The 24,492-nt window shown below is 42.3% G+C and overlaps 2 protein-coding genes across 2 annotated transcripts; one reads left to right on the plus strand and one right to left on the minus strand.

Moving 5' to 3' along the window:
• The first annotated feature begins 25 nt into the window (after positions 1 to 25).
• tdrd12 (tudor domain containing 12) lies at positions 26 to 17,927 on the plus strand. Its single transcript, XM_088298152.1, has 35 exons — positions 26 to 185; positions 399 to 460; positions 1,311 to 1,475; positions 1,566 to 1,702; positions 2,047 to 2,163; positions 2,233 to 2,288; positions 2,360 to 2,445; positions 2,653 to 2,854; positions 3,454 to 3,506; positions 3,596 to 3,669; positions 3,865 to 3,913; positions 3,985 to 4,058; positions 4,750 to 4,812; positions 4,943 to 5,012; positions 5,123 to 5,230; positions 5,548 to 5,730; positions 5,804 to 5,957; positions 6,171 to 6,298; positions 6,995 to 7,186; positions 7,253 to 7,381; positions 7,851 to 7,968; positions 8,422 to 8,561; positions 8,635 to 8,864; positions 9,391 to 9,472; positions 9,938 to 10,119; positions 10,306 to 10,513; positions 10,810 to 10,902; positions 10,972 to 11,126; positions 11,905 to 12,081; positions 12,163 to 12,227; positions 12,323 to 12,389; positions 12,619 to 12,732; positions 14,239 to 14,392; positions 14,470 to 14,530; positions 15,638 to 17,927. The coding sequence occupies exons 1-35, from the start codon at positions 86 to 88 to the stop codon at positions 15,718 to 15,720; spliced, it is 4,131 nt and encodes a 1,376-aa protein (XP_088154278.1). The 5' UTR covers positions 26 to 85; the 3' UTR covers positions 15,721 to 17,927.
• A 522-nt stretch (positions 17,928 to 18,449) lies between these two features.
• On the minus strand, positions 18,450 to 24,455 carry LOC148334840 (kinesin-like protein klp-3). Its single transcript, XM_088299249.1, is given in 14 exon segments — positions 18,450 to 18,802; positions 19,308 to 19,403; positions 19,536 to 19,722; positions 19,810 to 20,024; positions 20,485 to 20,545; positions 20,865 to 21,007; positions 21,273 to 21,945; positions 22,119 to 22,285; positions 22,463 to 22,576; positions 23,257 to 23,373; positions 23,453 to 23,515; positions 23,614 to 23,781; positions 24,017 to 24,187; positions 24,267 to 24,455. Coding segments are annotated over 14 exon segments (2,514 nt in total). The 3' UTR covers positions 18,450 to 18,652.
• Positions 24,456 to 24,492: the final 37 nt, after the last annotated feature.

Genomic DNA, 24,492 nt, shown 5'->3' on the forward strand with positions numbered 1-24,492 from the left:
GTTTTGCGGTTTCTTTCCAGAAGTTAATTTGAACATGCAGTGCAATCAGAGATAGCGCCTCTAGTGGTCAAATGGACTGTTACACATGACTGCCCATTGCCGACAGCTGGTGTTGTTTTCCCATCCTAATTACATGTTTTTACCCGTTGCGGTTCTACATATCCAGTATCGACCGGAATTAAAGAGGTAATTCTAAAGTTGCTCTAATTAGCTCAGAAATGTGTATCTCGTCGGGTTGAAATAATGAAGTGTAGTTTTCCTTTCCTATGGGAGAAATGGCGCGGGCTAATGTTGGCTTGTTCGCTAGTGACCATTTTGTGAAATTGGACGTTGTCGTTTGACAAAGTAACTCCACGTTCGTTTTTTAAAATAAAAAAACGGTTATTGTATTTTTTCATGTTCTCAGACCAAGCGAGCGTTTTCGAGGTCAAAGACGATGTCCAAGTTGATTAATTTGAAGGTAAGACGGTGCCTAATCATCATTCTCACCTGGCTTTCTTGCCACGTTTCTATCATCATCAATATCGTTTCCGAATAAAAGTTTGAAATGAGTTTAAGTATTTCACGGCAGTTAGAATGTGCAATACTTCTTAACAACGTGTCACATCGAACACCTGGCCGCAGGTTAAATTATCTTTACAAAATCAGAATGATAATGTCAGAGGTGTTCATGACGGCGAAGATGTTTTCTGTGAACACTCAATTCTGCATTTTATCCCCCCATTAACTGAACTGCTAATCCCCATAAGGGTCGCGATCCTGCTGGAGCCTATCCCAGCTGTCTACGGGTAGTTGGTAGTAGGCAGGGTATGAAATTGAAAGAATAAATGAAATGCCTCCATGCAATTCAATTCAATCACAGCACCATTTCACAACATACAGTAAGTTATCTGATGGCACTCTCCTTATGGAACACGTCTCAAAGCACGCTCCTCGCACATTACCAGTTTAACTGAGCAAAAACCAAGGTGACGGGGCTAGAAAACATGAAAGTTAACAATATGGAACTATGAGTCTATTAATCCTGGAGGAAGGGATGAGAGAACTTTAACAGGCCTAAAACTTCAGGGTGATTGTCTTCCTCGTTTGGGGAGCGGTATATTTGGCGTATAGATATGAGTGGGATTTCATCTTAGAAAATGACGTAATATGTACTCTTATTTGAATTAGCAATCATATGTGACGGTGATTAGCTGTGACACTCATGGTATTGTTTAGTACTATTATTAAATTATAGCAGAGGTAAAAGCTGGGGATTTTGACTGCTCATTGGGCAGTGTACATAAGCATCCCCCTTTCCAACATGGCAGTTGGTGGATCCTTCATGTATCTGGGCCCAGCTGGACAACCTCGATGGCATTGAGGCGGCAGGCAAGCACCAGTACAACGAGCTGTTCGCACAAATGAATGGCTTCTATGATGACGTCGCCAGTGATGAGTATGTGGTGACGCACTCCTCAGTAGAGGAGGGACAGGTAAGCTTTGCTTAGTCAACTGTGTCTCATGGACGTGTATGTGTGTTTTCTGATGGGTTGTGTTTTTGTGTGTGTGTGTATTTGGCTCAGGTGTGTGTGGTGTACTGGTCCCAGATGAAGATGTGGTGCCGGGCCAGGTTGCAGTCCATTGTCTCAGACTCGCACACGTCTCTTGCTTGCTGTCACCTGCTGGACCATGGAGAATCTCTGGTTGTCCTTCTCAGCCAGTAAGACCATATTCAAAACAGTGTGTGTGTTCTCTGCCTGCATAATGTGAGGACATTAATGACTATTCCAATGACTTGAAACTATTCAATTACAGAAAACCTTTAAAGTAAAATTAAAGATTTGCCTATAAATAAAAATATTAAATATTTTATAGCCCAGCCCCATTCACTAAGATGCATGTTTAAACTTGTAGCCTCTCAACACACTTAAATGTCTGAGTTTGTGTGAGTTGTGGTTGATGCACATGACTTCCATTGAAGTTTCTTTCCAAATCTAAAAGACAATGTTGAGGATCTAAACGAGGCAGCTGTTGTCTTATGTAGTATTCTCATCTCCATCTGAGAATTCGACACGTCAAGCAAGACTTCGTACAGCTGCCGTTCCTGATGAGGAGGTTCCACATGGCGAGGGTCAAGCCCCTGACGCTTCAAGTGTCTTTTTGCGAGAAGGCCAAGCTGGTGTAAGACCGCTCATCATCATAAACTCCATAATACAGCCTGCTTGTAATGGATGTGTATTTCATTTGCAGGCCATCCAGCCGCTGGGACAGCTCGACTACATCCTACATGCATGACCTTCTCAAGAGTGAGCCTCAAAGTCAAGCGCAATACGTTTCAGTTTTCATCCCTGACAAAATTTTTTTTCTCATGCCACAGCTTCAAGTCAGACGGAGGCTGTTCTACTGAAGGATGAGTCCAATTCCACCGCCATCGAGCTCTACGTGAACGTCAAGGGCGTCAAGGTCACCTCACATGAACATTTATTGTATGGAATGTGTACAAGTTTTGTTTTTACAATACTTGATGGGTTGGATCGTTGGCACTCCAGGCGTACAGCTATCTGCATACAATTTTAACACATTTAAAAGTACTTTCCCCTAATTTGTCGGATGTAAAACATGAGTACACCTATTGAGCAAATGCATTCATGTTATTCTTTTTATTTTCAGATTTGTGTGAATGATGATCTGGTGTCGAGAGGTTTTGCCATTCATAGCCAAGACTGTTCCAACAGCAGCAAGCTGGAGCAGCTCAATGTTCAGCATTTTAAGTTTTCACAGCGCCGCCTCAACGCACCTGCCAGGAAGACCCCAGCACAGACCGTGGCCGCTCCAGTGCCATTACCGCAAGTGGAAACTCACCCTGCTCCAGGTAAAAAGTTATTCAGCTTCTGGATTGATCTATGGCTGTGATTCTCAAAGTGTGTGCTTGTACCTTTCACATGGTACCACGAGTGGTACCATGTGCTACAGAGAGTTCAGTTTTTAATAATATTTAATCTTACTTTAATTTTGACGGTCAGTAAATACTTTTAGTGCATTACAGCCTGTGGCCACTTGCTTCAGCATGCTAAAGAGAGTGGCTGTCATGCAGCAAAAGTATTTTCCAACCGCAAATAGGATTGCCTGTAGATTAGTCAACTCGTCACAGCAATTAATTTAATAATTGTTGTTGATTATGTATTTATTTATCTGTCGATATTAGTCTGTGAACTCAAGTTTATTAACAACCAAAACACAGATTTTGTATGTCCATATTTGATATTCCATAGGAACAGCACAGCACACATGCTACTACGCCGTCTCTGTCCATTCCCTCACTCGCGAACGCTAACAGAGTGTTGCTCTGTGTCTCTTTTTGTTTAACACGACAGTGCCCAGTATTTTTATTCAGTGATACTTTGTGTTAGAAGATCAACAAGTGCTGATCTATGAAATGCTGTCATTAATCTTATGTCATGTGACCCTCAGTGATGCTAGGAGCTAGACTGCGAGGCTGTGAAGAGATGACAGCGCCGACTCAGGTTTGTATCAGTTTTTTTTTTTCATATCGTTTTCATGTTGTCCTCATTGTGTTCGCATTGAATCCATCCATCCGTGGTCGCTTTTTCAGACCCCAGAGTGTGACGGAACCGGCAGGTCGAAGCCCACAGATGGACAAGCGTTACAAGGCAGCCAAGCAGCGAGGTGAAAGGGCAACGGCATGATTGGGGTTAAGAAAGACAAGTCATGTGATGGCATTGTTATTTCACTGACTCATCGGAAGAATCTGCCTCCTCTTTGGCTACCACGTTCAAGTCCTACCTCACTCTCACTGAGTGACGACATCACGGTCACACTCTGGTCTGGCAGCTGATGACTGTATGATTGATGTCTCCACAGGTTTATGAGGTTCCTCAATTCTTCATGCAGCTTTGAGGCAGAGACAAGTGTGAGTTTCATATAAAGCCAAATTAAAAGTGAGACACAATGGTGATTGCCGTTAATATGTGAACTTTACAGGTGAGTCAAACTGAGGAGTTGATTGAGTGTTCACCTCAACATTCTTCCAGCTCATCAAGCACAGGACAGAAAGTGTAAGCGGCCAGGTCGACACCACTCTGATATTGCAGCAAAAAAAAAAAGAAAAAAAGCGCGAGATTACCACAAGATCTCTAGATTAGTGTCCTTCACACTTCACACAATAGATGTGTTCTCTTTAAGTACACTACAGGAATAGTCAATTTTTTTCCCGAGAGAAGAGGTGTATCTTTTCCAGAAGTGAGGATGTAACATTACTAGAATAAAGTTGTACTTATGAAATTGACTTATTAAAATAAGATTTCCTTCCTTCGATAAGCTTCAAATTATTTTGACTCATAAGATTCCAACTTTTCACACTGACAAAATGAACATTTATTCCTAACATTTCTGTAAACACGTGCTACCGTAATTGTCAAAAAACCACCACATCATTATATACATTTTATATTAAATATATTGTAACAAGTGCACTTTTTTTCTCAACACCAAGGTACGAGGCACATATCCTTGATTTTTCTTTTTTTTTACCATTCATTTGTATTTTTTTTTTACAGAAAAATCCATCTTCTGTTTGAGAAATTACATTAGTTACGGTTGTTAGGAATATGAGGCGTTTTCTGAAAGAAAAACAATCCTCTGTAAAAAGTCCCATGACCAACAGTCTGCGAATACCTCGTCTAAGATGAAAATACAGCAATCAAAGCTGCGAAACATCAGCCTGAAGGTGTTGTTTCCATGTTTCAGCAAACTGTCTCCCGCCCAATCAGATGTGATGAAGAGGAGTGACAACAACTCTGCATGCATAAGGTGTTCCATTTTCCATCAAAAGCCTTATTTCAACCCATGACTGACAGTCAGAGTGCCACATTGCTACGTGACTGCAGTAGGCCATGATGCATTTTATCTGAAACCTTTCATTTCTTGTTGTTGAATGAAGACTTTCAGAGTGGTTGAATCCACAGCCTTTGAAATTTCAGTCAGATGATGATGATGATGAAGATAACCCGGTAAGCCTGCTTTTATTTCCTGAGTCATATTAGCTGCTTCAAGTCCATGTGATTCTACCTTGTTGGAAAAAAAGACTCAAGATATGGTGATGTTAATAATTTGTCGACAGGTGCTTCCCAGCGCTCCCAAGAATGGTGGCATTCTGGTACACTCTGTTGTCCCAATGGAGCCGTGCTCAAGCCTGGACGATGCTCCCATCACCGAGACCCTTTGCAGGGTAGACAATGACCCACTATGATTGTTAATTGAGCTACAGCTGACATTTTGACGCAAAAAACATGAACTAATTGACAGAAAATTCAAATTCTTTGAAACTAGGGCCGTTATTGGTCTTTTTATACAAAACAATCACAAACCAATTTCCATACATGAATTTCAACGTCTACCTCATATAGTTGTCAATTTTTAAGCAAATGTCATCAAAAAGTAGCTATGTTTTATTATATTCAGAAATCTTTTTTTAGAAAAAAATAAAAGGGTGAAAGCGTCTCAAAATGTTTTAGTGGCAGTGTTTTGTTTCTGCGTTGTGTCTAGACACTGGAGCGGAAGCAGATCTGCCTGTCTCCCACGGACCTTTTTAGTTGGCCCTCCGTGGGTCGAGGAAACAACACCCTGGTCATCTCGCCCACTGCCGACCATCCCCAAAGCTACCTGGCCCCCCTCCTTAGTCACATGCTGCTCAGCACCATCTTCACCATCTCCTCCTCCAGAGCAGGCGTGAGCACAAATATCACAAATTACGTCACAGAACAGAATGAAAATAAGCAGCTTGTGTTGTGTGCACTTATAGCCAATAGCAGTGGTCGTGTGTCGCAGCTGGAAGAAGGTCCAGCTCGTCTACGACCTTGTCGAGGAGAGCAAGGTTACCCGACGCCTCAATCCAACCAGCGTCCTGATCGGTGGTGCCCAAGATGAGGCCAAAGGCTTCAAGATTCCCAAAGACTGTAAATTGCTTGAATATATTTGTCTCTTCCTCCTCCTTAAAGCAGGGCTTGTAGTTGAAATGGTAACAATCATCCTGAATGTCCGAACTAGTGTAAAAGGCACCAGACTGCTTCCGTGGGTGCTGCCAAGACTAAGTGCAGTGTTTAAGTGCCTTTAGACTGATAATGGCCCTTTTAAAATTTTCAATTTTTTTTTTCCATTTTCCTGTGCAGGCCTTCTGCTGTTGACCACTCCCTTCAGCCTCGTGCGTCTGCTGTCATGTCACTGCTTTTTGTTCCTGCGTTTGAGCCACCTTGTGCTGGATGAGGTGGACCAGCTCTTCACGCTGGCAACAGACCAGGTGACACCTTGGTGGTGTTGTAAAGTTTGTCATTTGACGTTGCACCAAGAGTTTAGAAAAATATGGTTATTTCTTCTTGCAAATAACAATTTTATGATGTTATCACAATATTACAAAAAAAGAGCACTACTTAAAATAAGATTAACACTGCGGGAACATTGCAAAATGATTTTGAAAGCAAAAATATAAAATCCATTAAAATTACGTACGTTAGTTCTGGTACTAACAAAACACTGATGAGACAAATGTAGTTAAACTGTTAGTGACAAGCAGATCTTAAAAACATTTGATTTTAAAATTTGTTATTTTGTTAGAAAAGATTTTAAAATATCCAATTGTAATCGGGCGTGAATGAATCGTTCATCCCTATTAGAAATAGCTACAACCACGCTTCACAAATGTAATTTTATTTTTTTATTCGAATGACAGCCCTAGTTTAATTTTTTATTGGAGGAGAGAGAAAATTAGAAAAGACATATAGTATACATACTGTATTTTTGAGTGTCTAAAACATGAATCGATTTTCTGTATCAATTAGAATTAGAATTGGTATTGTAGTATATATATCCCTGGCAATAAATTATTAAGAATTGAAACTGTATTGCTAAGATTTTGGAATTTAACCACAGTTCTTGGTGTACTGGGAAACATTTATTTGCAAATGACACCTAAAGCATCATTACTTACTCCTTTCAGATGGAGAAGATTTTGCAGCATTTTCAGAAGGTCATTTCCCGCCAAGAAATGTCCTCATGTCCACAACAGCTGGTCGCTGTGGCCAAGCGTTGGACGAGTCACATGGAGGCTCTGGTGTCTGAGCACATGCCCAACGCTTGTGTCATCATAGCATCTCCCGAAGAAGCGGCGCTCTATGGAAACGTGCAGCAGGTCGCTGCGGAGGAACTTTGACCCTGTAGCTGGGATCATGATGATGATGATGTCATCTTCTTACAGCTTGTCTTCATGACCTTGGAGAGCAGTAAGATCTCCACATTGTTGAGTGCGTTGGATTTCAGCCCTGACGTGGGCCAGAAGACTCTGATCATCTGCGACTCCGCTGAGGAGGTTGAAGATGTCCACAAAGTGAGTAGTAATGAAAAGTCTGTGTTTTGAAAAAGTGTTGCATGTAATTGATCTTTGTAAATTTGTCAGGATTTTTTTTTCTTCTTTTCATCCAAATAGCTTTTTGTTTCCTGCTGTTTTTGTTGAGAGTATATTTGCCCTGCGTCCACTAACATGTTGCCCATTTATACAGTGAAAAGCAGTAAATTATCCACACGTTGGGCACTTAAGACCTGAGGTATGATTTCTAGTCGCAAATATACAGTATTTATGAAGTCACCTTGCTATGATAATGCTGGTGGAAACAGTTTCAAAGCTTGTTTTGTATCAGGAGAAGCAAAGCAAATCCCAAAGAGGGTAAAAAAGTAGGAAAACTTGGCTTTCTCTATAAGCAAAGGGTAGAATAATCAATTAATAATTAAAGTCTGACTTTTTTCTAAAAGTGAGATTTTATTATTTTTACGATATTTTTTTTCTTGTCTCCCAACAGGCTCTGAGCTGTAAATCAGCATTCTGTCTGATATTTCACGAGGGTTTAATGCACACTTTGGACTTTGTGCTCCAGCAGTGGGCCAAAAGCATTGGGCCTGGCACACACGTCATTCTGAGTAAAGCACGGCACACTTCATGTCCTCTCACTTTGACACTCCTACTATGTATGATCCAGCTGTTTTTTGGGGGGGAGAGGGGGAGCATTTTTCCCCCCTTAAACATGCAACTTTATTCCCATATTATTACAACTTTATTTTCCCTCAAACGTATCAATTTATCATAACATGATTTTAAAAAATTTTTTTTTTTTTTTTTATGGAAAATGTTCAACTTAGAAATTACTGTTGCATTTGGTGGGGTACACATCATATTTAATTGGTTACAAAAATTCTCCCATAAAATATCTGTTCATCCTAACAGATTGAAAATGCCTGTTCTCGGTATACTGTACATGATCTTTTTTTTTTTGTTTGTTTAAAAAAAAATTACTTACTTAAAATCCCATTCACAAAAAAAAAACTATCACATGCTAAACAGGGAATTCTTGTGCTGCTTTTGTTTTGTTATAGTCACGACCGGAGAGTGCTTGAGGTCTTTGGGGCTGACCGATGCCACTTGTGTGGTCCACTTTGACTTCCCAAGTTCCCCCAAAATATTTGGAAGCCGACTCTTTTGTATGAGCAGCAACTTCAGAAATCTCACAGACCCTGTAAGACCATTACCAGGTGTTGTAGATCTTGACCGGATGTGACTCAAATTCCATCTCTGCTTTCCTTCTCAAGCCTTCCTCCCAAGACTCTAAGGTGAAAGTTCATCAAGTCTGCAGGTCCTTGCTGCTGGTCTCCGAGAAGAATGCGCGGCACGTTGGTGGCCTGGTGCGCTACCTCAGACGAAGCCACGCTATGCTCCCTGCGGAGCTGCTCGCTTTCGCAGAGGCGGCCGACGTGGCCCGAGAGGAGCAGAAGACTGAGCGGCCACTCTGTCACCACTTGAAGAGCTTCGGAGTGTGCAGGTTTAAGAAAGCGGTCACACAGATGAATTAAAAAAAAAAAAAAACTTAAACATTTGTATCCTCATGACTGTTTGTTTTTTCTGTCACCATACAGTAAATTCCGTAATATTCAAACTGTAGGAATGAACAGTCAAATATAAGTGACAGAATGGTGCAGGCAGAAGCTAAAGCTAATAACAGGCATCCCCTGTTTTTCTTAGTTCTCGCTCTTGCTTGCAGAGCTAATATTTAATGCAGTGGACAGGAAGGAGACTCGCATTGATGTTACTATAGGTATAAACTTTCAAACTGCTCACACGGCAGGATCACATACAAACAAAAGAGAATTAAATGTATATTCAAACCCCAAAGTGTTCACTCCACTCAAGCCCCTTGCATAGAAGGGGTGCTTCTCTTTCTCTCTTATGCCGCATCTACAGCCAGTAAACCTCAGTGCTACCCGGCTTTAGGTTCATCCTGATATTCCATCTGAAAGCGGAGTGTCCCCAACTTAATTTGAGTTGTACATGTGTGTTTTGCTGTGTAGGTTCAGCGCCGTGTGTCCAGATCGCCACAGGCTCATCTCTGAAGTGGATCAGTCTGAACTTCCCGCTTCTGGACTCATCGAGGTTACTATGCCGCAACACTACTTGCCGAAGATGGTCACAGTGACCAAATTTTGATGACTTGTAGTTTGATAACAACTCAAAATACTTAAAAGTGACTTGGAGTTTGAAGTTGGTCTTGGGTTGTTCATTCTATATGCTTGTTTTAAAGACTAAAACATAAAATTAATGTCTTAGGCATGCATGCTGGGAATGTCACTCACGATCGGCGGATTTGCTTGTCATTCAGTCAAATGACCTTTTATTACCTTTGACTATAAAACTACTAGTGTGATGTAAAATGAGCAAGTGCAGATAGCAACATTTGGCGGACTTAAGTAATACTCTGCTTAAGTGGGGTATAAGTGACCGAACCCTCCTGCAAATAGCGAAAATTCACAAATAGTGGGGCGGGGACAATAGATTTAATACATGGTGCACCGTGAATATAGAAGCATTAATGTACACATGCCTGTGATTTGTGTGCAGGTGTTGCCTCTCCACATCAAGACCGCATCTGTCTTTTATGGTCGTATAATCCAGAAGGAGGACGATGTCTTTGACCGCATGGTGGCTGACATGAAGTCTCACTATGCTGACAGCAAGCCGTGTCCTGAGGAGGTGCTACAAGGAGGCTTGTACGCTGTGGAGGATAACAACAATTTCCACAGGTCTTGCTCTTCACACAACAGTGAACCTCCATTCATCGAGGGAGACATTCTGGACCCACCCACGCTAGGCGATAAATCATAATCTAGAGAAACCATACAAAATAAACTTGTGATATGCAATAGGGTGAGTTTGCATTCTGTGATTTGTCCGTGTGATGCTAAACAAAGTTTCTCTTGCTCCTGCAGGGCGAAGGTCCTGACTGTCCCCGACAACAAAGGCCGCCTATTTTTCAGTGTCCTCGTTCGCTTCATTGACATTGGAAAAGAGGAAGAAGTCAAGTCCCACCAGATCCTGCGCTTGCCAGAGGAATTCCACTCTTTGCCTGGCCAGGCAGTGGAGATGATCGTGTGCCAGGTGAAGCCTGGTGACGCAGAGGCTGACTGGCATCCCAAGGTATACGACGCCGTCCTCTTTTTGTTCCCAACAGATTTTACTTCTACATCTCGGTTTCTCAAGGGAAATGCTTTAAGTCAAAACATGTAACCAAAACTGCATACAGGAGAATTTTTGTCTTTGTTGTCCACAATTGTTTTTTGTCACCCCCTTGAATTGACACATGCACACATTGTCACACAAAGATATTTACTAACAACTCATATATATTGTTACATTCTGCCCATCCCTATCCTAGATTAAATATAGAACATCACAAAACTTGCGTTCTGAACTATATACTTGAACAACTTCAGGTGACCAGAGCCATCAGCCAGAAGATACAAGGTGTTAAGCACCGAGCCAGAGCTGTCCTCAGTCTCGCAAACACAGTCTTTCTGGATATTATGGTATGTTATGACTGATGAGATAGATCTTTGACACATTGAAAACCATCGTGATTGTTACGCTTCTTGAAGGTTCTGGAGAGTCGAGTGCCCGGTATGAAGACTGTGATCACCGATTACAACGTTCACACCCTCATTTTGAGTACGGGCATGGCAGTACGAAACCCAGATCATCTGGGCCAGCTGAAGATACTCATTCAGGAAGGAGCAATCAATCATGCATGTGGGTAAGGAATCTTGTAAGAAACGTCAGGATGGTGCAGCATGCTGAACTGTTCCAAGACTGGTATTGTTGGCTTCACTTTTGTGTGTGTGTGTGTGTGTGTGGGGGGGTGTGTGTGTGTGTGTGTGTGTAAATTTAAGGGGAAGCGGAGGTTAAGTGATTTTTATTTACTCATTTTACTCCATCCGTCTTTTTTCTACAATGCTTATCCTCATTAGGGTGAGCTGGAGCTCATCTCAGCTGACTTTGAGCGACAGGTGGTATATATTCTGAACTGGTCAACAGTCAAATGCCGGACATGCATAGGCAAACAACCATTCACATTCACACCTAGACAATTTAGGCCTGGTACAGGGTTCTAACATTTACGGTGTCAGGACAAATTTCATAACTTGATACAATGAAACCAACATGTTCTGGCTTTTTTAAATTCCAAATTAAATATTTGGAATTGTATCCACGTGACTAGGTTAATCATTCTTGATATTTTTACTATGTTACATGCGTTTTTGGGGGGGTCATCAGTTTAATAATTCTTAGAAGGAATGGCTAGACAAAATATAAAGCCCTGAAAATGTCACATGTTAAATATTCAGTTAGATTTTTGACATGAATACACTCACACACTCACAGGCAAACAAGGAGTGATGTCATAGTGAAAGTGCACAAACGCTGCTGCACAACTTAAACTGAGATGTGTGTGTGAGGCACCTTGACAATAGCCAGCGAGCAGATCAGCATTTCTTCACCAACATGTTGCCACTTAAAATTTTTGTCTGCAGTGAGAATCAAACCAGTGACCCTCCGGTGAAGCCCAAGTCTTTGCAGATGAGCAACAGTTTCCCTATCTGGCATAAAATGGAAGAAGTAGTTAAGGAATTTGATGACCCAGAACACGAGCCACTTTCTCTTCTGGAAGCGGACAAGACGACAAACATGCAAACCTTTTCAGATATCAGGTTGCTTTTATACTTTGGAGGTCAATGACCACCTGCTTAATGTTCAAAAAGAGAGTAACAAGAACTTTTATGACTTTGCAGCAGAATTGAAAATGGTCCTGACACAACAACCAACCAGATGCCTCATCTTAACAACTACAAAGATGGTAAAAAGTCTTAAATGTTGATATTTTCAATCTCGCTGCAGGCTAGCCTAAAGATTATGAGCTAGTTGTTTGATGTTGGCTTGTGATGTGTGCAGGTGTTCCTGCTGTTGACAACCAAAACAATGAGTTCCTGTGCCATGGAGACGGTCACATGACCAAGAGGTATGCTAGTACAAAGGATTTTCATACAAAACAGCGCTATTTTCCTGAATTAAATTAAAACTAAAATTGGGGTTTGTGTCTGGAAATGTGGCATACGACAAAATTTAAATAGAAGCTTGATCATTGGGATGGATAGTGTGGATGTCTGTGCGCGTATGTGGGAGGGAGGGTCTGGAGACCTGTCATGCTCAGGCTTAATTCATGACACTTTGACACCGCCGTGTGTCAGTCTGCACCCTCAGGTCCGCTGGCACCAGACGTCCACATCACTGAGCGTCACACTGAAGTTGAGGGATCCGCACAATCAGCGCTGTGACTTCCACACTGACCACGTGGTGTACAGGTCTGTCAGAACAGCGTCACCACCGCTTGTTGCTCACGCGCTTCACTCTGCATTCAGCGGCCATTGGATCCTTTTGGCCAGAGCTCTGTTCACTGGCGGCAGTGGATACATGTTTAGCAAGGCTTACTTTACGTGAAGGGGCGATAATGCCATCACCAGGATGGGACATGCATGCTTGTTTTCAAATTATGTTCACTTGACTTGTCATTTGGAGTCCGTCTGCAGGATTGTTTGATTTGCACTCCATTTTCGTTCTCCTTTGAGCTCTCCTCCATTATTTGAACCTGCTGGGGTTTTTTTTTTTTTGCTACAGTACCACCTTGAGTTACAAGTGGCCCAACTTGGAGTTTTTTCAATTCGAAGCTGTTGTTGTCGTTGAATGATTTTTATTTTAGATTTTGATAGCGCCGGTAAAATTCAAAATGAAACCATTTGCAAAGAGCTGCTGTAGGTCACCACTCACGCCCAGACGCTCCGTTGTCACACACTAAACCATGTTTCATGCATTTTTTTGGAGTTAATTTTAAATTGACCTCATAACAGATGTTAATGTGCCATCTTAGAATTGTTTATGTCACATTTAAGATGTGTTGAATGTTAATGTTTTTCTCAAGTGTGTAATAAAACAGTGGTTATCAACTGTTGTCACACTGGAAGTCTGAGACCCACTGTTTTCTTTTGGGGTGTGGTTGTTTTAAAAGAAGTAAAGAGTAAAGAAAATCACATCAACGGAAATAGCTTTAAAAAAAGCCTTTGTAGATCAATTTAAATGTAAATACGCTTGCTTTCATGTTCCAAGTGTCTTTCAAAGCATCTTAAGTAACTGAGGATGAACGTGACAACTACATGGACAAAAATAGATTATGAGAGATGAAAAGCAAAAATCTAAGAACTTGACTAACTCATAAAGCCAAATAACCTACAAAGGTTTGTACTTACCAATCGATGCCACAAATGGCAGCAATGCCCTGTTTTGCCATTAGACAAGACTATAGGCTGACAAAAAATTCCTCCACTCATTTCAACATTGTTGTCAAAATTTTAAAACTTGGTGCCAAAGCATTTATATGCCTAGCTTAAACATGAACTCATTCACTAGCAGCCCAGATGAAAAGAATGCAGTTTTTGACGTCTATATCCGTCAATGGCAGTGAATGAGTTAAATATGGTAGTAACTGAGGGTGTCTTGTTCCACTGAACCACTTATTTGTAAATTGCCTTCTCTGAGACTCACCTGTATTGGGGACCTGACCCTCCAGTTGAGAAGTGCGATAATAAAACGGTGAGGTAATTGTTTGTTAGCATCATGTTAATTACTCTTTCACTTCCAATTTATATTTTGCATTCATGACTGCTTACTTGTTATGATAGTGGCGTAGAAAGCAATTTACAAATACTTATATCATTACCATAATGTGATTGTTCAAAATGGCCAATGTTTTCAAATTAAGATCATACAGAGTGAGCAGAGTACCGTACATTAAAATCCTTTACTTGTGTGTTCAGTGGCTTTGTGAATGGTCGCCGCTACGGAGTGGATTTGGATCTCCATGCGGCCGTGTTGGCAGAGCGCTGCCGCTGGGAGCTGAAGTCCAACGAGCCCGTCCTCACGCTGGTCAAAGGAGAGAGTGGCTACTGGCCTAAACTTCTCAGGAGCAAGGTGCCGATTGAACATCTCGCGTTGCCATCAAAGCAACATTTTGTCTTTCGCTTCATATTTTGTTTTTGTTCCCGCAGAACATTTTTGTTCGTTATGACATGGACCACCTGGAGGAGGAAGACACAGTGTCAACTCATAGTAAGAACAAAAACAAAACACTAACTAGTAGCCATGAGCTGCTTAGCATAGTCCAAAGCGCGTACCCCGCTAACATGCACTACTTCTACTAACAACACGCCTGTAAACCGAGAAATTTGTTTATAAATGCACAATCACTGTTTCAGAATTGGCCAGTTTTTTTAAAACCCTCCTGCAACTAAATTGCCACTATTTAACCAAAGGAAATGAGTGGGTTCATAGTTTTGCATAATACCAACATTCATGGTGCCTATTTATATAATTTATCTACATGCACGTTTTGCTTGCGCCTCTCCTGAAGAAATTGATGGTAAGCTTGCAAAGTGTGGTCTCGCTGAGTACAATGGCAGTTAAGGGCATTCTGATTCTGAAGCACCGTCGTGCTCGTGCTTCAAAATGCACATGCTTCAGAGGTCGTTGCGTTCTATTTGTTCACCACTAGATGGTACTAAATTATACACACTACATTTTAAGGTCGTATTGCCCCGCCCTACTCTTCCGCCTCCATCATAGATCTGCCGCATACCAGTCGATGCATCTGAACCTGATGTAAATTGATTGCAAAAAATGTCGCACATCTTGAAGACACGTTGCAACATAAAAACTGCGGCCCTCTTTTTGTGTTGTAGGGCTCTAAATACCACATACAATTGTTCATTAGTTTTACTAATGACAGATCAATTATCGGCCGGGCCGATTATCAGGGCCGATGTTTGGCGTTTTGCTGATTATCCGCATTCATCTGCTGTGCTTGTGGCCGTGCCAACCCACAGCACCATCTGATTGTTTCCTTTTAGTAGCCAATCAGCACTAAGCTGCCTGTTTGCTTTTTCACCTCGAGTCACACACATGGTAGAGATCGCGAGCATAGGTAAGGCACAAGGTGAGGCAACAGACTTTGCCAAAATTTTAATAAATGTCAGTCTACTCACAAGTAATAGAAATCTATTTTCCGTTGTAAACTTTAGAGATGTTTGTTTTCATTGAACTTTAAGACATGCAGCTGAGCCTGGGAGCTCTGTGCACTTTTTGTTAGACTTTTAAAACTAAGTTATTTTCTATGTTGACCTGAGCACCTCCTCCATGTGATGCTGCTTTGTTGTTCAGGTGAAGCGTTTGTGGGCGACACGGGAGAAGAACACCTTTTTGTCAACGGGTACAGCAGCACCGACAGCGACTCCACATGCTGAACGTACCTGTCTTTTTATGCTGCGAGGAGATCTCCAACAAGGCCTACCGTTGTGAATATTGCATGATGACGGTGCTGCTGTCACACTTGAGTGGTACAAGATGAGGTTTGGATTCGAAAGAGACGTGTCCAAAGACGTAGAAACAAAGTCTGAATTGTGACGAGTAACTGTAATCTTGATAACTGATTCATCATTTAGAGACCTTGTTTTAACTAAAAAGACGGATAGAGTGCCACGAAAAAGTATTTGCCCTCTTGTCAAATCCTCACTTTTTTGCATTGTTTCCTAACATGATCATCAAAAAATGTAAATATCAGAAAAAGATAACCCAAGGAAACTTAAAATGCAGTATTTAAATGGTGATTTTATTGATTAATTGGAAAAATTATTCTGTGCTACCTGGCCCTGTGTGGAAAAGTATTTCCCCACTAACCCGAATAACTGGTTTGGCCACAATAACCAAAATGATGTATTTTCGAAAATTTGCAATGAGTCTTTCACAACTCTGTCGCAGCGTTATAGTAGTTTGGGATTTTATGATTTTTGTTTTGGATGTTTTTTTAATGGAGTTAGTTTGAATTAGTTTATTTTTTTAATAAGATTTATTAGTGTTTTTCATAAATGCTTTGTTGATTTGGTGTTTTAGTTTTAATATTAGTTTTAGATTTTTTTAATATGGCGTATGTCGAGTGCATGATTAAAAAAAACTAAGTATTGTGTAATTAAGTAAACTGCAATTCTTGACTGTTTGTTCTTATATATACAGACACAACAATACCCAAAATTTGATTCATGTATGTATGATATTAATTGGCAAAGATGAAAATGGACAATTTTTTTGTTGGCAATAGGTATAGTTTTTTTGGGTTTTTTTTCTCGTTTGTTTTTCTATTTGGTTAGTGCCTAGAAATCCGCCTCACAGGAAAGAGGTCCAGGATTCCAATCCGGAGTCCGGCCTTCCTGTGTGGAGTTTGCATGTTCTCCCTGTTTCTTCCCACATTGCCCACGTAATTGAAAGTGTGACTGTGAGTATGAATGATTGTTTGTCTTTGTCTGCCCTGCGATTGGCTGGCAACCAGTTCAGGGTGTACTCTGCCTATTGCCCGGAGACGCCGCGACCCTTGTGGGGATAAACGGCTTGGATAATGGGTGGATGGATTTGTAATATGCTCTGTGGAGATATTTTGGCCCACTCTTCCTTGCAGCGTTGTTGTAATTCAGCCACATTGGAGCATTTTTGAGCATGCATAGCCTTTTAAAGGTTGTGCCACTACAATTCAATCAGACTCAAGTCTGGACTTAAACATTGTGGCTTTTTAAGCTATTCAGAAGTTGAATTGCTGAATTGTTTTCAATCGTTATGCAGTCATTAAGTTGAATCCAAATGCGTTTTGCTTCTTGGATTTGTTTAGATCGGGGTATTTTGTTGCAGCTTTCTGAGATGTTGGTTGACTGGAGGACAGGTTCTGTTTAAGTGATTTCTTGATTAAACAGGTCTGGAAGTAATCAAGCTTGGTTGTGGTGAGTGAAAATGAAAACAGTTCTCCAAAAATGTGGATAGCCACAGTTAATTTGTGATTTAACAAGGGAGACAGGTAAAGTTGAATATTTTTATTTATTTATTTTTACCTGTATAAATAAAATCACCATTTCTCAAATGCATTTTATGTTTACTTGGGCTATCTTTGTCTGGTCTGTACATGTGTTTGATAATCTGAAACAAAGTGGTTTAAAAAATGTGAATTTTAGAAAGGGACAAATACTTTTTCATGGCGCTGTAGATAAATTGGAATCTCGGTTTATGTATATGACCCACTTTAAGAACAATTTGGTGTATGAACTTTTTTTTTTTTTTTTAAGAATTCTGAAAAAAATATCCTTAGCAATATTGGCACATATGTGGAAGGCTCAGAACTTTGTGCTTTTTCCTTGCACCCCAACGCCATAAACCTCATTGGCGCCGTGCTTCAAATTTGAATATATCCATTTTTTTATTTTTTTTTGGGGTGGGGTTGGAGGCTTAAAATGGCTGCCACTTGCCACAATGTAAAAGCTGTGCTGAATTGTGGGTGATGGCAGCCAGTAACCAAAGTGAACGTAAACATGACTGTAACCTAAAAGCTAAGATGTGTGATTTGCAGTGAAGGGAAGAATTTAGAAGAATAGTTCACACTCGCGTTTTGTGCTCACAATTTCTGTTTGCAAGTTGCGGAGAGCAGTTTTTCTTGTGAAAAAAATCATTTAAAATAAAAACAACAAATTTGGGTTGTTTTTTTTGGGGAGGAGGGGTCGGAACGGACATGCCAATTACAGTTCTATTCATTTCAATCGTGAAATATTTCAGATGCAAGTGTTTTGAGTTAAGTGTAGTCACAGAACAAAATAAAGTGACTATTTGGCCATGATGGGCCATTTTTTCACCCAAGAAAAAGAAATAGTATCTTTTGGTCAGGAACATTAAACTGGCTTGCATTTTCAGTTATATCAATTTGTTTTGCAGAAATCAGTAAATAACTAACAAATCTTGTATTGCCTCTTTTTCCTTCTCCATTATGGATATGGTGTGTTAATTGATAAATAATCATACACTCAAGTTTTGAAAAAAAAAATCCTTATTGGTGTGCTGTTAATGCAGACAAGTTAGATAACATGACGTGTTTTCAAATCAGTATTTATATGATTTAAAAATCAACAATTTACGTCATTTGAATAAATGTTTCAGCCTCAATGATTCCATATGTAATGTAGACTAATATCAATATAATTGCAGTCACAGCATATTTTTGATGTCCTCAAGCAACAAAAAGAAGAGCAATGTGAACCACAAAAACCTTCAAAGTTGACCTCTGTTGTTGGCTTTGACATAAATGGTTCCTGTGTCGAAATAGACATGTTGCTTCTCACAATTGGACTTGTTTGCTCATCCTTTTGCCTATTTTGTCGTCTTGTTGCCTTTGGCCGGCGTGACGTTCTTGGTGGCTTTTCCAAGCGCCACGTGGCGAATGGACGAGCCGAACTGGAGCGTGCTGAGCGTCTCCACCTCGTCCTTGGGGTCTGGACTCACGTTGACAAACACGCAACACTGAGGTGGAAATAACAAAGCTAGGATCAGAACCAAGACAGACTCGGATAATAGAAACAATCGAAGGAGATCACAACGGAATCACAACATTCATATTGGATTCAGTTAATGCCAACACTTGGATCAGGATATCTAAGAAGATGAAATGTGTCTTAGATTACTCGTTCACTCCCTTGGACGTTTCACTTCGTCATTTGGAATCTTAACCGTTTACCTCCATCAACGTCTACATTCGCCAGTGATACTAAAAGATCAAATGCTTTAAAATTCTGCCAAAGTGGGGAAATGCTTGGAAAAGTGGCTGGCAGTCAATGAGTATAAAGAATCTCAATTTAATCTCAGGAATAGATGGACTGAGCGAGTACTCATTCCGTGAGGGAATTCTGTCCCAATTTGGACATTTCTCACATCAAAGGAATCAGAGGGAAAACACAACATTGAGATCATAGATCAAAATAAAACAATTCAAAGGGATCACGTATCAAAGGAGACACCACTGTTGGACCTTGGCGTCTCCGCTGAGGCTGGGCTGCAGAAGGTGAGTGAGTTTACAGTTCCTGAAGGGCACGTGAAGAGCGTTACACTTCAGAGCTGCAAACACCTAAACGTACACACACAGTGACTTTACCACAAATAATACTGTGCAGCCTTTTTGTATCCCGTGTAGATGGCAAGTATTGAGCTGGCGTGTGATGTCACGAGTTGTGCATCAATTATGTGTGTTTGTGCTGACCTGTCCCAGTGCGGTCAGTGACTTGTTGATGGCTGCAGCCTCCACCAGGCGTGGGCCTTCAGCCTCCGTCCGGGAGATGCGCTCAGACCCGGCCAGGTCACCCAGGGTCAACGTGCCGCGTGTACTCTCTCCGGACAAAGAATCACTGCCACACACCTCCAGCGCCACCAGCAGGTGAGAGCGAGAACTGCATGCAACAACAAAGAAGGTTTTTGTTTTTTTTCAGAAGTCAATTAATTTTCATCACAGTCCTCATCATCGATGTCATTCCCACCTGTGGATGTTCATCTTGGTGGCGGCCATCTTCCTGTTCTTCTCTCCAGTCTCCATGACGTTGATGATGTCGTCCTCTGTCCGAACCTCCACGTGTGTCAACCCCGGCACAGACACAAGCTTACCCTGCACGCGGATGTCCAGGGTGGAGGAAGCGGTGGGACTTTTTGCAAGCAGGTCGTTGAGCGTGTCGTTATAAATCTCCAACATGGAAATCTACACCCATCCCCAACCCCCAAAAATATTGCAAAGTCTTTGAAGGGCTATAGGGAACTAAATGGAAAAAAATATAGCATACTTTGTGCCAATACAGTAAACTTCCACTATGTTGTGAATTAATAAGTAATCACAAAGTATATGAGTGTCCCAATTCACACTTTTCCCAGAGCTTATATTTTTGGAGGCACTTATTATCCACCTTGTGTTGAAAAAAGGAACTACATGTTAGATGAGCGAAGGAATGCAACACTCCTGGTTTGAAGCCTGAATGTATGCGTTTTTTTCTGCCTCACTGTTCTATGTTAACAGAACCTGGAGATGAAGTCATTCTGTAAATTTTCCGCCTTTGCAGATAGTATCGAATTTATTTGAATTATGTGAAAGGCAAAGGCAGATGAAAGCTGAATCTCAGGCATTTTGCAGCTCACTCTATTAGGCGTGTGAGACGTGTTGGTACCTTGAGAACGTAAGACACTTTCTCTTTGAGTGAACACACACGGAGAAGTTCCCGAATGGACCTGCAAAGGGCGGCACAGGCATCAGCAACACTCTGACAATGCAACACTTAAGACATAAACAAACTGGTAATACACTCATTAATCATTCACGACAGACATCTCACTCGACTGACAGCCTCAACAGAAGACACGGATAGGAATCATTCCCAGTAATTTTATCCTAGAAATTGTTTGCTCGCCTGACAATTCTACTTCTTAAAAGCGGAGCTTTGAATGTAGCAAGGAAGCCGGAGAAGGCCGCTTAAAGCCGCTCACGCTTTGTAATGATTGGACGATTGGGCTACCTCAGCCGCAGACAATCGAGTTGGGTCCTACACACCTGATATTGACTCCGGGCTTGTCCTTAGTGCCCATCATAGTGAAGGTCTTTCCCGAGCCTGTCTGCCCGTATGCCAGGATGCATACGTTGTAGCCGTCTGCGCAGGAAGTGATAAGAGGTACGGTTCCAGCAAAAACCTCCTCCTGCAGGACAACATCAGGAACAACAACAGAACACGTTCTGCTTGGATTCCAGGTGCTGCCTCAGATCATCGATCATGCCATCACACTCCAGAAGTGCTCTGGATGGACTGTCAGGATCTAGTATGTAAGTAACTAGTACAAATACTTTGTTACTGTACTCAAGTAGATTGTTTTTTTCTGAAGACTTTATTCTGGAAACCAATTCTTATAAAGAACCAGTTTTAGATTCCCATCACTCGGTGCATGTCTGTGGTTCTTGTGGTACCTGTGTGTTGGTGGGTGCGTAGACTTTGTCAAAGAAGAACTTCTTCCTGGTGTTCTTGTGTATTAGCGTGACTTCCTGCTGGTCGTACTGGTCCAGACATGAGGAGGTTCCTTCTTTAGTGACATTCCTGCACCTGCAGAAGACTCTGACGTTCCCCTGCAGTTCAAGTAGCTTGTTGTACAAAGTGCGCCTCTCTAGCACCTCCTTCTGATAGAGCGAACGCAGCATTTGTGTCTCGCCATCCGATCGCCGCTGAGCCTCGGCCATCTTCTTCAGGTCGTCCTCCGTCAGGGTCAGGACGTTCTTCAAGTCACTTAGCGTCAGGAGAAGCCAAGACCTCAGCTGTTTGGTAGACACCTTGAGTTCTCGGGCCAATCCGCCAGCCCGGCGCAGAGTATCTAGATCTACAATAGGCTTGGAGGCGGTGTCTTTCCTAGCGGGGGACACCGCGGACGTCTGGCGACTCTGCAGAAACCGGATCTTCTCTCGGGCCTCCTGCCGGTCGGCCTCCAGCTCAACCGTCTTGCGGTTGAGGTTTTGAACGATGTCGCCAAGATGGTGAGTCTCCCGGACCAGGAGCCTGTTCCTGTGGAGATGCTCGTCTGCCTCTTTGTGTTTGGACTCGAGCTGCTGCCTCAGATCCTCGATCATACGGTCACGCTCCAGAAGAGCTCTGGATGGATCACACAACAGAATCGTCATCATCAGTGGCGGAAGGTAAGAAAGTACAAAAACTTAACTAGATTTTTTGAGGTTATCTGTACTTCACTTATTTAAGAAAGCTGCTTAATATTGTCAGCTGTAAGCTCTACTGATTTGTGGCAAATGGCAATTCTAGCACGTTACCTGAATGAGTTGAGGTCACTGTATCCCGGCTCTCCAGTCGCATTAGCATGCAGGAGAACCTCTCCAAACATTGTGAGTTAGGCAGAGATAACTTCTTCGCTATCGTAGTTACAAAGTCGCAGTGCTGCTGTAATTTCCTTCTGGTCCACCAGGCCTGGGAGGACTGACTGTGGCCACGAAACCAACAATTAGTTAGGAGCTGCTAGGACCTTCATCTACTGTCTTGGGGATAAACATTAAAAGGGTCATGAAATGCAACAAATATTCCAGGAGGTTTGATCACAATTCTCATTGTCCCATGCCCGGCTTTGATCTTGGAAGTGGGAATGGTTGTGCCTCCTTACCATGACTCTGTGGACTCTGCTCTGTACAAAGTCCACATTCATTTCCCACTGGAGCGGGAGCAGCAGCCACACGCCCGAATGAGGATCCCAGAACCGGCACACATTCACTCTCTCCTGGAAAACGTGCGCATGAAACAGCAATTAGAACGTGAAATACAAACATGGACCCCAAACAGGGTCAAGGTGAGGAACCAGACAAAGAAGACCCTTATGATAAAAACCCTCATTGGACTCAGTCCCAGTCCTGTCAAGTCAAGTCAAGTCAATTTTATTTGTATAGCCCTTAATCACAGACAGTCTCAAAGGGCTTTACATAGCCACAATCGACATCCCCGATCTTAACCCCCAGGAGGGCAAGGAAAAACTCACAAAACCTCATTAGGGGAAAAGTGAGAAACCTTGAGAAGGGACCACAGATGGGGGAATCCCCCTTCCAGGATGACCAGGCTGCAATGGATGCCAACTGGGCAACATTTGGCACATACAATGATGCTATGCAATAATAGATGAGATAATATAAGAGTCAATTGAATGAAGTGCTGCAGGAAGCTATTCTATAGCTTTAGAATATACAGTGTGGTCTTGAATGATAACTAAAAGGATGACTTATTGAATAACATCAAACTATGTTGGTTTCATTAAACAGTTAGGACTTCGGTACCAAACAAGGAATTGGAGCGTTAGCGCAGAAAAAACATGGAGCATAGATAGAGAGGAACATGGAACTCCTGAGAAGCTCACAGGACAGGCTGAATTCAAACATGAGCTTGGTGTGCCCTGACAGAGTCCTTCACCTCAAACATGTACGTCATCACGCTTCCTTTTCCCGGGATATAGATGCTGCCTGTGCGGTCGTCCTCGCCCACTGACGCCACCGGCTGGACGCTGGCGACCGGTGGCTGGGCGGCGACCTGATGGGGGAAGATATATAATGTACACACATATACCAGTCTTGCTCAAGACACTCATAATAGAAGCAGGATGACGCACCTCCCCGTTGGGGCTGATAAAGCGTCCCAAGTCGTACCATTCCTTGGGGAAAGGCTGCAGCTTCTGCTCGGGGGAGGCCGTCTTGGAGTCACATGATTACGAGACATCGGCAACCACGCGATCACGCTAATATTAAACTCAGACATTTTGCGTGTTGGTACCTGAGCCTCGTCCACATAGACTCTGTTCCCGTGGTGCTCAAAGCAGCTGTACAACGTTCCGTTATTGTGAAGAAAACTCTCGAAGTTCACAGACACTTCCTCTTCCTCACCGGCCACTTCCTGTTTGGGACACACATGGACGTTTCTCACGAAGCATGCTTGCTCGTTCTTACATCCATTTGATTTCCTGAAAGGTCATCAGTCGTGGCCCAAGTCCGTACTTGGCATGTTCTCGAGACCGCACTGCGTGCTTCTTATTGAGAAACGACCAGAGTGCGTGATCAGTGATGTCATGATACTCTCGATTGTGGCATTTCACCTTTGAGTGTAACGTCATAATACTTATCATTGCATGAAGCCCTTTAGGATGTAGCACGTAATCACATGGCATCTAGCGTTTAGCATGTTGTTAAGTGGCTAGGTGTGTTTCCCCAGCAAAGTCTTCAAAATCAAATTGGCTCACGGTCACGAGTGGACTGACAATACTTGACATTGCCTCGTCTTCATCTTCCACTGTTGAGTGAGCCTGGTCGCTAGTGACCGACAGAACATCCAACGCTTGATGTCCATTGTCCTCCTGCGAACAAACATGGATACCAAATATTCCACATCTTGATGACATCACTTTCAGCACTCAAACATCAAACCTCTACTGCCAGCAATGTTTCTCCACCCAGGACCGCAGGAGTGGGTGTCCGGACCACAGGAGTGGTGGTCTGGACCACAGGGCTGGAGGTCCCGACCACAGGACTAGGGGTTTGGACCGGGTCGGGCTGCTCGTCATCCACTCGGCCCAGACGGGAGCCCTCGGTGGTGGTGGTGGCAGACGCTCCACTTCCCATCTCAACAAAAGCACAAAGACTTTGCCAAGAAGTAGAA

The sequence above is a fragment of the Idiotropiscis lumnitzeri genome, chromosome 6 (genome assembly GCF_059441095.1).
Source record: "Idiotropiscis lumnitzeri isolate Australia: NSW breed Sydney's pygmy pipehorse chromosome 6, RoL_Ilum_1.0, whole genome shotgun sequence".
NCBI lineage: Eukaryota > Metazoa > Chordata > Actinopteri > Syngnathiformes > Syngnathidae > Idiotropiscis > Idiotropiscis lumnitzeri.